Source organism: Talpa europaea (genome assembly GCF_964194135.1).
Source record: "Talpa europaea genome assembly, chromosome: 8".
Taxonomy (NCBI): domain Eukaryota; kingdom Metazoa; phylum Chordata; class Mammalia; order Eulipotyphla; family Talpidae; genus Talpa; species Talpa europaea.
The window spans coordinates 38,476,815-38,490,069 of record NC_140075.1 but is presented as its reverse complement, the minus strand read 5'-3'; the positions used below and the strand labels follow the sequence as shown (position 1 = coordinate 38,490,069).

At 40.0% G+C, this 13,255-nt stretch overlaps 1 protein-coding gene across 2 annotated transcripts in view; it reads right to left on the bottom strand.

The window, feature by feature from the left end:
• GALK2 (galactokinase 2) overlaps positions 1-13,255 on the bottom strand; it is a gene marked incomplete at both ends in the record, with an annotated part of 112,531 nt that overhangs the window by 3,081 nt on the left and 96,195 nt on the right. For both annotated transcript variants that reach the window (XM_084239900.1, XM_084239899.1), the window contains one exon: positions 5,160-5,361. In XM_084239900.1, coding sequence (XP_084096026.1) covers positions 5,160-5,361 — 202 coding nt within the window. The remainder of the gene's footprint in view (positions 1-5,159; positions 5,362-13,255) is intronic.

The window sequence follows — 13,255 nt, the reverse complement described above, 5'->3', positions numbered from 1 at the left end:
CTTAAGGTAGAGGGCACAGGTAAATGGGGAGAAGTTAGGGTTAAAGGGGAGCTCCAGTAATTCCCAACTTTGCTACAAAGAGGGAAAGAAAGGAATTTTGACTTGTATTTCAATTCAATTTTATTTCAAAATAAGTAAATTTTATATTTTATACAAATGGATAGTAAATAAATTATTTCAGGAACTCTTCAGTCAGGGGCAGGTTATAGCTATCTCACTAATCCCAGACCAGCACAATTTCAGCTATTTGGTAGACTTTAATAAATGGTTGCTGGATAGCATATTTGTTTTAAGATCAAAATATGTGCTCAGGCTGTTTGTTTTTTATTGATATAAGAAAAACATTAAAGTTAGAAAACTTTGATCAAATAAAACATTTTTTTAACAATGAAGAGAAAAGATAATGCTTGCCAAGTTATAAAATATCTCTTTAAAATAAAATGTAAATTTTAAGAAATTGTTAAATTTTAGAGTTAGAAACAGTATACAGTGTTTATAAATATAAGCAGTTAGTAGTATAACTTCTAACTTCTGAAATCTAGAATCTTCTGACTAGAATCTGAGGAAAATAAATTCCAGAACAATTTCTATGATTTTTACAGCCCGTTTAGAATCACTTTCATATTGCTTCAGATGCAGGAAACCACAGACTACAAATACTATTCAAATGAGAAAGTATAAGATGACTAGAAGTGTGTTTTCGAAATGTAAGACAATAAAGGCCATTGAAGACCAGTTGGTTTGGTTCCAGCAAACAGGTAGATTAGGGGATGGATGAATGGATAGACAGATAGATAGATAGATAGATAGAGAAAGAGAAAAGAGAGAGAGAGAGAGAGAGAGAGAGAGAGAGAGAGAGAGAGAGAGAGAGAGAGAGAGAGAGAGAGAGACAGATACAGGTGGAGACTGAGGAGGATAATAAGTAGAAGACATAGCCCAAAGAGAAGTGAGTTCCTGAAGGCAGTTGAAATAGCTCTCTTTTCTGTCAGAATGTACAGGTTAGCACTTAAGATCATGGAGGGTAAGCCACAGAAACATGGATCTGTATTTCATTCTTCCCAATCTTGATATGGTCAAGAGAATGGGTATGAGACACTGAACAGCATGGCCACTGAATGAAGCTGTGGAAAGATTTCTGAGGAAGACAGCAAATTAACTTTTGTAACCTTTGTTGAGTTATTAAGTTTTGTCATCTTAATAGCTTTGGCAATAAATCCTGTCAGGCTAAGCCAAAACTCAGTTTTTCTAACTTTTGGTCGGGTTTTCCTCTCTTTCACCCACACAGCAGGGAATCCTTCCTAATTTCAACAAGTGTCAAAAATGGAAATAAAAGGCGTTAGCTATTTTGTTCTCAACTACAACCAGGGAAATTGATAGCAAATGAGCTGTCTCACATGTGATTGATTTGATTTCAAAATTATTGTGTTTTCATCAGTAAATTCCACTTTATATTTTAGTCATTTCTTAAAATTTACATTTTGTTCATCTGAGTTAGTTATAAGTGGGCAAACTTCCTCTTTCCCTTTCATCATTATACTTTGTTTCACATGGTTGAAGCTTTCTAAAATTAATTTTAAAAAGAAAGTAAACAATCTAACTGCATAAGGGTAGTTTCTTTCTCCCTCCCTGGCCTTTTCTTTGGATTCTAAGTTGATTTTCTCTTGAAAGACAGTAAAAGGCTCAATTGAAAAATCAGCAAGCATTGGTTTTCTACTCTTTTCCACCTAACCCTTTATGACCCACATGGGTCACAAAGTTGTTTCTTGTAAGTTGTCCTGCGGGCAAGCGACCTCGTGAAGCCTTGTGACTATAGTCCACTTCAATCACACCTAAGATTTTAGCTTCTTGATTCCTGAGTATTCTAGGCATCATAATCCTTTTTCACTCACTCAAATCAGTTGTCTTTTCATGCAAATAGTTTGCAAGCAGTCCATGAGGAAAATTCAAGGTATTTTAAAGTGCCACAACTGGACCAGCGAGAGTAATCTGAAGTTTATCTTTACAATGTAAGTTCTTGAAACCATTTCAGTTTTCTTCCTATATCTTCTTTTCTCCCTAAGGCAACGGACCTTCTCAGGCTGCCGGAGCTTAGTCATGAGCTTAGTCATAGCTCCCCCACTAACATTTTTAAAGGGAAGTGTGGAGGTGGTTGTGATTCTTATAGAAAATAATACCCTACCGAAATTTGAGTTTATGATACCCACGGTCCATACTGGGCCTTGCCAGGGCCCTTCCCAGCACATTAAACACTTCTGCCAAGCCCATCAAGGTAGTCATAAAGCTTTAGAAGGAATAGAGCTTAAGAGTATCTCCACTTTTCATCTGAACTTTCCCCACAGTTATCATCTCCAGCTCTTCTACTGTCTGTCTTTCTCTTTCCATTTTTTAACCATCCCATATAACCACTGTTTCTTGCATTCATCTGTACTCCTCCTGCTTCTTTAATTCACATAAAGTGCCAAAGCTTTGAAAGTGGAGTTTAGACTTCAATTTCACATGGGACACAAATACCCACTGGAAAAAACTATTTGTTGACTGAAGAAAGGAATAACATTAATGACTGCATTCTGAGAATATTGGGAAAAAATTATTTTCTGTCACAGTAATAGCAAAGAAATAATTATATAAGAAGTTTAAGGACCAGACAACAGTTCTGGCCAGTATTTTCAAGGGCTGAAATATAATCTTTCAATGTGGGAAACTTGGTCCCTATATGGTTATGGAATAAGTAGAATTTAATTTTGCTACTTTGCAATTGACTTTCCAAACAAAAACCACCATTAAAAAAGGAATGGAGTGCCTTATACTAGATACAGCTGAATTTCCCTCAGAAAAGAAAAAACCAGATAAAAATGGGTCAGGCAGAAACACTCTGCCATTAAGGAAGGAGTTTCCAAAAACAAATAAATGAAAAAATAAATAAAAGTTACCCTTCCAAAGCTTTTAAGACATAACCACTAAATCTATCTCTGGAACCACATTTTTCAACATATAGACCTGCAGCTGCATAAACTGCTGAACAGAAACTGTCTTTACACTGGAGAGCATACAAGCAAGGCAACAGTCCAAAAGAACTCAGGATGAAAAGAAGCAGAACTAGAACTCAACCTTTCTAACTTTCAATCCAGTTTTTATCACCCTCCACACACAGCTTCTCTGCTCAACGTGGCCTTGTTCTATGTTCACGTACTTCAAACTATGGCAACTAAAGCTCCTGTCATTAAAGCTTTAAAGCTAGGAGAGGAAAATAGGTTTAAAAAAAGAAGAAAAAATACTCAAACATAATCATATACCAGTATAACAAAGGGAAAAACGTTGACTTGGGAGCTAAGCTTTCCCATTGCTTCATTATTCTAATTTATCCAAATCATTCACTGCCTTCTCTCAGCAGAAAGGGCGCCCTCTTGCTCTCATTTCTTAGGGCATGATAACTCCAACCTAGAAAAATGAAGTCTGGCTTCTAAAAATGTGACTTTTCTATAAGCAAGGAAATTTATTCAGGTCAAAAACACAAGTGTCATCTTGATTCCTTTTTTGTCCACACAGAAATTGTCTCGAACCTTCCTTCAAAAAGTAGCCTGCATCAAATCATTTAGACACCTACTACCACCTTTCTTATCCAAAGACAGAACCTTCCAATGGCCTCCGAGCCGCAGGCATGGTGCCTGTTTACCCTCCTACTGCATCACCTACTCTCTCCTTTCACTACCTTCTAACAGCACTGGTCTGCTTGCTATTCCTCACCAGTGACAGCCACATACCCACCTCAGGGCCTATGCACTTGCTGTTCTCATTTCTTCATTTCCTTGGTCTCTGCTCAGATCTCATCTCCTCAGAGAGGCCTTCTTTGACCACTGTATATAAAGATTTCCCACCCAGCCCTAATATTCTCTGTTCCTTTCTATTTTTTTCATTGCACTTATCACTACCATTCCATTTTTCTTTAATATTGTTTCTCTCTTTCCTTACAAGAGTGTCAGCTCCTTAAGACCAAGAGCAGATTGATCAGTCCCGTAGGAGAAAGTTCTTTAGAGAATTCCAGGAGACTGGCAAATGTCTCTCCACTTTTCAGGAGGAATCAAATTACCCTGCTACCTTCCAGGCAAAGATGTTTCTTCCTGAATTCTGTAAAAATCATTCCACTTCCTCTTTTTTCCAGAACTGAACAATATTTGTCCCTTCCGTTTACTGGGCCGTTGATATTTTCAGAAAAGAGCATTTATAATGAAACAAGCTCTGAAACGTTTTTTGGCAATTAGTGAGCAAACACTGACGTCAGCATAGAGATTCTCATCAGTGCTATGTTCAAGGGTCTCGACAAGTTCGGTTACACATGCCATTTGTGATCACTGGAGCTACTTGGTTTAAACTTCAGGCTGGGAGTGTGGCAATGAGTGAGGCAAGCCACAGGCGCCAAGTGGTTAATTATATTTTCATTATTGCTTGCATGCATTCTGTATTATCTTCTGACAGTGGAAATAACATCTAACCATTTGAGAGTTCTCCCAATTTCCCTTTCAGTTCTCCCAAGGTCACCGATATCCCTCCTGGGTATAGGGACCATTCTACTCTATTATCCCCATTCTCTAGCAATTATATGTTGTTCTCAGCCTTTGTGAAAGAATTTCCCTCTTTACATTTGTCTCAGCAGACCGTTCAGAAATGGACTTTCTTCAGTCCCTGGGTCCCAAGTTGCCTAACCAAAACCTAAAAGGCAAGAAATCCTGGCCCTCTAAACAAATCCTTCAGCAACCTCCCACCACAAAACTCTCATAGACTTGAAGTGTCTTTCCACATCCTCCCTTCTTTTGAATAAAAAACTAAACTAGGACACCAGATAGAAAATGTGGGCACAGCCACAGTGTAGTGGACAGCATGGACTGAAATATTCTGAGAAAGTAACAACAGGCCCCTGACTGAGAAAAGCTACCTCCCTGAAATGCCTAAACTGCCAAAGATAGGAAAATCTTTATGGTGTCGTGAACTTGACTTCAGACCTAAAGCCTGACATGTTAGGATAGAACCTACAGATATTGAGGAGGCAACAAGTTCAGCCCTGTGTTATAGATAACCACGCAGAGGAAATGAAGAAGAATGCATTAATTTAAACAGTTCCTTTGGTAGCACCGCAGCCTCTGCCAGGCTGCACTCAGCCTCACCGGCAGATGTCCACCAACTGGTCCAGTTCAGGGCAGCTGCACTCGTACATGTCCCGGCAGCTCACGTGACTCTGGTTCATTAACTCTCCCAGCAGCTGGACCATGTTGTCAGAGGCTTCCTCACAGATCTTCTTAAATTGAAGAACCCGCGCGGCCTCGCTGTACACATGCTTTGCCCGCTGGTAGAGTTTGAAGATGAGCACTGGGGAAGGAAGAGGGTGGGGAGCAAGGTTATAAGTAGTTACTGGTCAACCAAGCACAAAGGAAAATACAGGGATTGAGGAATGCTATTTCTGTCTTCAATATCAATTGCTTAGGCTTGACATAGGTCTCTCTTGCGCTGAAAGAATTCTTTATTGTCTCAATTTGTCTCTTTTCACGGCGCTTTTACTTTTTTCTTGATGCTGAATACAATTGTGTAAAGATGTTTTCTTTACTTCATTCAACACACCCAGATGTGTGTAATCACATGTGTGCAAACTGACTCTTCCCACAGGAAGAGAGAACTGGTGTGTGCTGAGTGTGCACTGTCTCATGTCCTTCTCATCCTGGGGGATGGACAGCATGATCCCTGATTAACAGACGAGAGAGAGTGAGTCTCAGCAGAGTGAAGTGACATGTCTAAGGTCACACATACAGAAAGTGGCAGCAGCCAAATAGATCAGGCTGTCTGACCCCAGAGTCACATTCCCTCCACTCAGAAGGGGCCAATGAAAATGCACATACTGGCCATTCTATTTATAAAAATGTATCCAAGAGATCAGCACAAATTACACATAATGCATCATTATTTACATAGCAGAAAATAAGAACCACTCCAACTATCTAATAATAAATAACAGGCAACATTTTAAAAACGATGCTATATCCACTAAAAAACATTACTGCTATTAAAACATTCTGAAACAATTTACTGCATGGCAAATTGTTCATTATTAAGTGATTAAGCAAGATACAAAACTAAATGTACAATTGATACCCATGTTGCATTCGCAAATACACATATTTATGTATATTTTCAATTTTAAAAATTACAAGAAAGCACCAGAATGCTAACACTTTTATCTCTGTGGTATATCAGGGATGACTTTATTTTCCTTGACACACTCCTGCACTTTCCAGAGTATCCACACTGACTCTAACTTCAGTTATAGAAATGTCCTGCTCCAGCAGTTGTGACTAAGTCACATGTCTCCTATTTCCCCTGAATAACAACTGAGACTTACCATGTTCACTCCTACAGAACAGTGGCAGAACTGGTGCAGAGGGTCTGAGAAAATTTTGGAACATTTCTGGAAACTGCCTGGCCCAGTAAAGAGGCAGGACAGAGTATCAAAAGGTCTGTCATTTCCTCTCAGCTTTGTGACAACTTGTTGTACCCAAGTTGCTACCTCCTTATGGCTCTATTTTCCCTTCTCTAAAATGAGATCCTTCCAGTTCTAATATTTGGACTCTATGAAGAACTCTCTCCAAGCACTGACACCCCACATATTGCTCTATTTTGTAAAGAGGACGCTGTGACTCCTACCCTGATTGCACCCCCAATTCTACTTACTGCCTTTCTCCACCCCACTTTCTGCCCCAGGAGGCTGACCTAGTGGGTTTCTTGCCATCTGGATTGGAGAGAAAGAAGGTCAGTGAGGGTTGGGAGGGAAGAGAAGAGAGTAAGGTCAGAGGGTTTATGATTCCCTCACCAGCTCCCCCTGGCAGAACCAACTGGAGCGGCCCTGTACTGAAGGGCAATGACTATCATTTCAATGTAGCTTTTTCTACATGACTCTCCTCGAGGTCTGTGTCCAGGTTCCTCTCTGCTAGGCTATTACAGCTACTTCGCAAGTGCTTCTATAACCCACTTATGAACCAATAAGTTTCAGATCACATTTTCCCCTTCCACAGCACTGTCCTAACTCTTGCAGATGGTTAAAAGGACAGCCAAGGTTAGAGGCAGTGAATAACCGTTCTAAGGGTTTGTATAAACGTTTAGTAATTATAGGGCTAACTTTCCTGTAAATCAATAATGATTTAAAAGGTTTCTTTCAAAAGCTCTCAACTGAGTCATATTAGGTATTTAAACTTACAGTTAACTGCTACATCAATGAAATGATGCTAATTCATGTGAAATTCCGTGTTCTGTTTCAAAGAAGACCTAAATTCAGTCATCAAATCAGTTCTTTTGCAATGTGTCTTGTAATCTTTCTACCCTTCTGTTCCCACTCTCATTACTCAAATTTTATTACCTTTCCCATTTGGACTATTTTGTAGTGAGCTTGATATTCCTGTCTTTTTTTGAGAAGATTTAATTTATTTTATGCATTCAAGAGCTGGGGTGTAGGCCAGAGAAGCGGGGGTGTGTGTCTGAGGATTCGCCAGAGGCCGAGTAGGGAGCATCTACTGAAATACACTGCTAAGGGGAGCAGTTGGGAAAGACAGGAGAGGTCTGCTGTGACATGTGGGTAGCTCCCTGGCCGGGGGTTGAACTTGTGCTGCAGTGGCTGCCGATAGCTTCATAGTGCTGAGACTTAACCCTTGTACCACCAGGGAGGCCCTGATATTCCTTTCTTAATCTCTCCTCCCCATAGTTACGTGGTAGCTGAGTTGAGCTGCCAAACTGAGCTCCTAATGCAGTCTTTCTCACGTCACTACCCCAAAACTTTACTGCTTCCATGGTGTTTACCATAATCCAAATTCCTGTGCTCACCATACTCAGTCCCAATCTGAACTCTCCCTCCAACCAAACTGGCCCATTTGTTGCAGATACCCAAGTGTTCCTTGCTTCTAGTACACTCATTCGTCCCACACAGAAATAGCTTCTTGCCCTTTCTCTCTTAGTCAATATTTTACCTATTTCTGAAGGTTTAGTTTAAATTTTATATACTCATTGAAGCAATAATGGCCCCAGCTGGAATCAATCTCTTGACCCTGAATTTGTAGCACACTTGCAGTTCATGGCATTCACTTCGTGCCTGTTACATACTTTCCACAGGAATTGGTTCTCTCTGCAGTTTGCTGGCTGCTGAAGATAGAAACCAGGTTTTTTAGAGTGATCTTGCCACCATGACAACACCTCACCCCATAGGGCCTTCAACAATGCTTCATGGGGGCCTCCCTGGTGGCGCAAGGGGTTAAGCACAGCACTGTGAAGCTATCCGCAGCCTCTGCAGCATGAGTTCAATCCCCCGCCAGGGAGCTACCCACATGGCGCAACAGACCTCTCCTGTCATGCCCACTGCTCCCCTCAACAGTGTCTTTCAGTCAGTCTGCCTGTTCTGTTCCCTGCTCTGTCTCTGGTGAGTTCTCTCAACCCCCACCCTTCACCTCTGGCCTGTACCCCAGTTCTTGTATGCATAAATAAATAAATCTTTAAAAAAAAAAAACACAATGCTTTATGTGACAGGGGCTCAGTGGGTGCTTGCCGTTGATGATAATACAGTTAGGACTTTATTTTAACTCCAGCTCAATATCAAAGCCCATTTAGGTGCTGCTGTTTGAAAAAAAAAAAAAATGTACCACTACTCATACTTTACTGAAGTGTGGAGGCTGAGGAAAGGAGACAGTAAGATTCCCTTTGCTATTGACTCTGCAACTGCTGATACCAAGTGTGGGTGAAAAACAGAAAAAAAGAGAACTAACGTGTTCTGTAAATGTAGGTGGGAATAAAAACACAACAGTCTGTTTTGTTCCATTGGTAGCCAGGCCGTGTGAATCAGCCCACGCTGCAATGTGACCTTGGCATCTCCATCATAAGTGCAATAGAAAAGGGAACATCATTTATTTTAAGGTCTGAGTATTAAAATACCCCAAGAGAAAAAAGTCCTACCAATATAGTACTGGCATAGGTCATCAGCAAAAACACACTGTTTGAAGAACAATACAGAAATCACACAGGTAGATTTAACAATAAAAACTCAAAATCTCTGCCTAGGAAAGAAAATGACAGCCCATTGATTGGCATGTATGTGTCTGAGACAGTGCCAATAATTTTATACAAGTTTATGTAATCCAGGTTATAGAATATATATTTTGAAAGGAAGAAAAAATATTTTGGGAACTGTAGTTTAAAATTGTTCTTTTTTTAAGTTGAAGTTGCAACAAAATGTTTAAAATACTAACTTTAGGACTCCATATGGTTCAGTTTTACTTTTGAACTACTTTACCGCCTATAATCATAGGCCAAGTCACAAAACCAAAGCAGGGAGTGGAGAGTATTAGTTCATTTGTACTGCAGTGTCCCATGATGAAGAGATCACCTAATTTCCAGGCACAGTGAAACAACATCCATGGCAATCATAAAGCAGGGCTATTTAGCTGACAAATCAGTGTTATGCTCTCATTGTCTGAAGATTTTTTTCTGAATTTTGAATTATAAAATTTTCAAAGAAAATATACAGGACTGTGGAAAACTACTCCATAAACTCACCTCCTAGGTGGAACAGTTGTTAACATTTTTACCATATTTATTTTAACTGATATTTTGCTGAAGTGTTTTAAAAATAGATTTTTTTAAGATTTATTTTTGAAAAGATTTATTTATTTATGCATACAAGAACTGGGGTTCAGGCCAGAGATGTGGGGGTGAGAGGAGTCACCAGAGACAGAGCAGGGAACAGAACAGGCGGGTTGACGGAAATACTCTGCTGAGGGGAGCAGCGGGCACGACAGGAGAGGTCTGCCGCGCCATGTGGGAATCTCCTTGGCCGACTGGGAATTGAAACAGCACGGAGGCTGTGGACAGCCTCACAGTGCTGTACTCAACCCGCTGTGCCACTGGGAAAGCCCCAAGATTGATTTATTTATGCATACAAGAACTGGGTTACAGGCCAGAGCTGCAGAGGATTCACCCCTCTACATACTTGCGTGTGCATCTCTATAAAATAAGGATATTTTCTTATACAACCTGCATATCATCATCATCACATCTAACGAAATACCTATGATTCCTTAATGTCATAATTTTTAGTTCATATGTAAACTGTCCCCCAGTTGTCATTTAATCTTCAGCTGATTGGGCCTCCCTGCTGGCACAAGGGGTTAAGACTCAGTACTATGAAGTTACCCACAATCATTGCAGCACCAGTTCCATCCCCGGCCGTGGAGGGTCAGCAGACCTCTCCTTTCTCGTCCGCTGCTCCCCTCAGGAGTGTATTACAGTCTGCCTGTTCTATTCCCCACTCTGTCTCTGGTGAATCCTCTCACCCCACCCCCACACCTCTGGCCTGTATCCCAGTTCTTATATGCGTAAATAAATAAATCTTTTTTAAAAAACAAAGTCCACACATTATATTCAGTTATGATGCGTACTCTGTCTCTTTAATCAAGAATTCACAGTGGTTTTTGATACTCTAGATCCTCAACATCATATATATAATTCATATTCTATAGCTATTTATCAGACACACACATATTTTAGAGCTAATCCTCTCGTAAAACTCAATGAGAGAGTGTATGCTTTGTTTTTCCTTTTGGATTACATATTCCAAAGTGACATATCTAGGATTAAATATTCTAAAGTAGAAACTGTCCAAAGAGATATTGTTTGTTAAAACCTCAGCACTGGTGTTTTGTTTTGTGAAAAGAAACAGTCCGTCTAACAGAACCTCACAAACCTGGCACTGGGGGTGTCTGTTCTCTGCTGCGGTGTTCCACAGCAAGCTTTCTGAATCAGAACGTCTAATGAGCACTCTCGCTAGGCCTTCTGACGGTGCGTGAGAGATTGCCATGCCTCACACTCCCTGAACGGTAGTAACTCAGACAACCAGGGAAAGGGCAGAAGGGGCATCTGGTTTCAATTGTGATATAAAAATCTTGCCAAAGGCTACAACAGAATTGGAGACCACCCTTTGGGAGGGGAAGCAGTTCTGTGTTGGCTGGATATCACAAATGCTCTCTGGATAAAGGTTCTGGCTTGTTATGTGTTGGCAATTTAGCAGGTCTCTGCTGTACAGATAGCAAGAAATCCAAGAAAATCTGAAACTTGGTCCAGAACAGCTTTCTTCCCTGTCTAGTTAATGTTAAAATTGGATGCCCCATGTCTATAAGCTCTTATAATCCTTGAGAGCAATTATTATATTATAGGGTGAAGGAAGTTGTTTCTTACTATGCTTATTGCATGCATGATTACTTCTAAGGCAAATTCAATTTAAGAATATAATACCAGATGTCATTTTCCTGCAATACTTCTAGTGTCCTAGCTTCTCCATGGGAAATCTGAAGCTCCAAAGTAGGATATGTCATATAAACTTGGGACTATTGACCTTCTCTAATCTTAGAGAATAGTAGTATATTGAAAATTATCCTGAAATCATGACACAGATTCTGAGATCTCTATGACCATGGCCATATACATTTGCATTGCAAAAGTTGTTAAATCATTTCACTATGTAATGATTCTATCTGCTAGCTCTAAATTTTCTTTTGTCTCTCACTTCCTTGCTATGCCTCCAGTCCACCCTGTGGGCTTCTGTTTTAGACCCATGGAAGTAGCTGTTTTATTGACCTAGTATTTTTTTTTTCTATGATTGTAACATGTTGGGCTCTCTAGTCTCAGATGTCACAGTTTCAAGATGTCACAATTCCAATCTATAGTAATTCCCTCACACATTCTCTCCATCCTGTTTTATTCTCCCAACACTTATCACTGCCCAGTTTTTTATGTTCAGTTATACGTTGATTTGTGGTTATCTCCACTGTTGCTGCACAAGAATGCAGATTTAGTATTGCCAGATCTTTTGGTTTTCAAGGGAAAGGGGTAATTCAGATTTTATGTAACATTTCCAATTTGAAAAACACCACGTGGGCTAAGAAAGCATCCCTGTGGCTGCACGTGAACTGGGAGTTCTCCATTACACCCTTTGTGTGACATGTGCAGTAGAAAAGATTAAAGTCTTTGGGAGCTTTGGGAGAGCAAGGGCCTTGGCCTGGCATCTTCAGTACTGTACCTTAAGCAATTAAAGTACAGCCTGGCACGTAACAGAGGCTCAATAAATGTTCATCGAGTAAATCGTTCAGTTCCTTGTCTTCAGAACAAAACAGCAGGAAAACTCAGCTAAATAAACAATTGTGGAACAAAAGCTATAAAGAACAAGGAAAGACGTAGTATTTTGGCACTTTATGATTACTCACACCTTCACCAACAAGTGAGAAAGTTTGTTAAAGTGTGATTTGGGAATTGAACTTACAATTAGTGAACTCCAGTATCCAAAGTATACCCATTATCACAAATGACTAGGGACTATTTATATTTATTTTGTTTCACAGATGTGGGAGAAAAGAAATTTCTAAAACAAACAAAATGTGTTTCAAATAAGAGGGAAGGAATAAAAAATAGATCATTATAACCAGTCTACACTATTTTTTTTCTTTTGCACAATTTTTGTTAAGAGACCCCTACAAATACCTTAAAATGATTACTTACAATCAGAACCTACCTCTAATCAATGAATCTAAACCAGGCCACGAATAATTGGTTATTTTGTTGCATCTTTGGTAGGAAAGGATGAGACCATGTTTGTGACTGAAGAAACACAGTTGGCATCATTTTCCTCATAAAAGCTCTGAGATCAGCAGGTCAACAGTAGATGGAGGACATGTGTATTCAATCTCTGAAAGAGATCCCCTCATTTAACTTCAAATTCTGCACTCAGAACTTGGTGGCCTTCTCTTTATTACCTCGTCTACTGAAAGTAATGCCAAAAGCATCTAGTAAGAATACTCTAGCAACAGTCAACCAGTTGTTCTTATTGAGCACCTATGAAGTGCTCCATACCATGCCCCCAAATGACAGGAGTGACACAAAATAGAATCCCTTCCTTTGAGAAACTTCAAAACCAATTAAATAGATAAAACAATGAGACCATTGGGCAGTGACCAAGTGCAGGCGACATCAGTGCTGGGAGTGCTGAAGGTGCACTAAGAAGACAGGGTTTGCTGGGGAATAACAGCAATGGGAAGTGTTACAGGACAAGGGCCTGAGCCACAGCTTCTTTGCTGCAAAAGCAGGATGGACAAAGGCTGAGGCAGGAAAAGATAAGAGTGTGTTTCTGAGCCTGAGGAGAGCAACCTAACCAAAATTCCTTGAGATGCGTCCTCACACCTGAGAC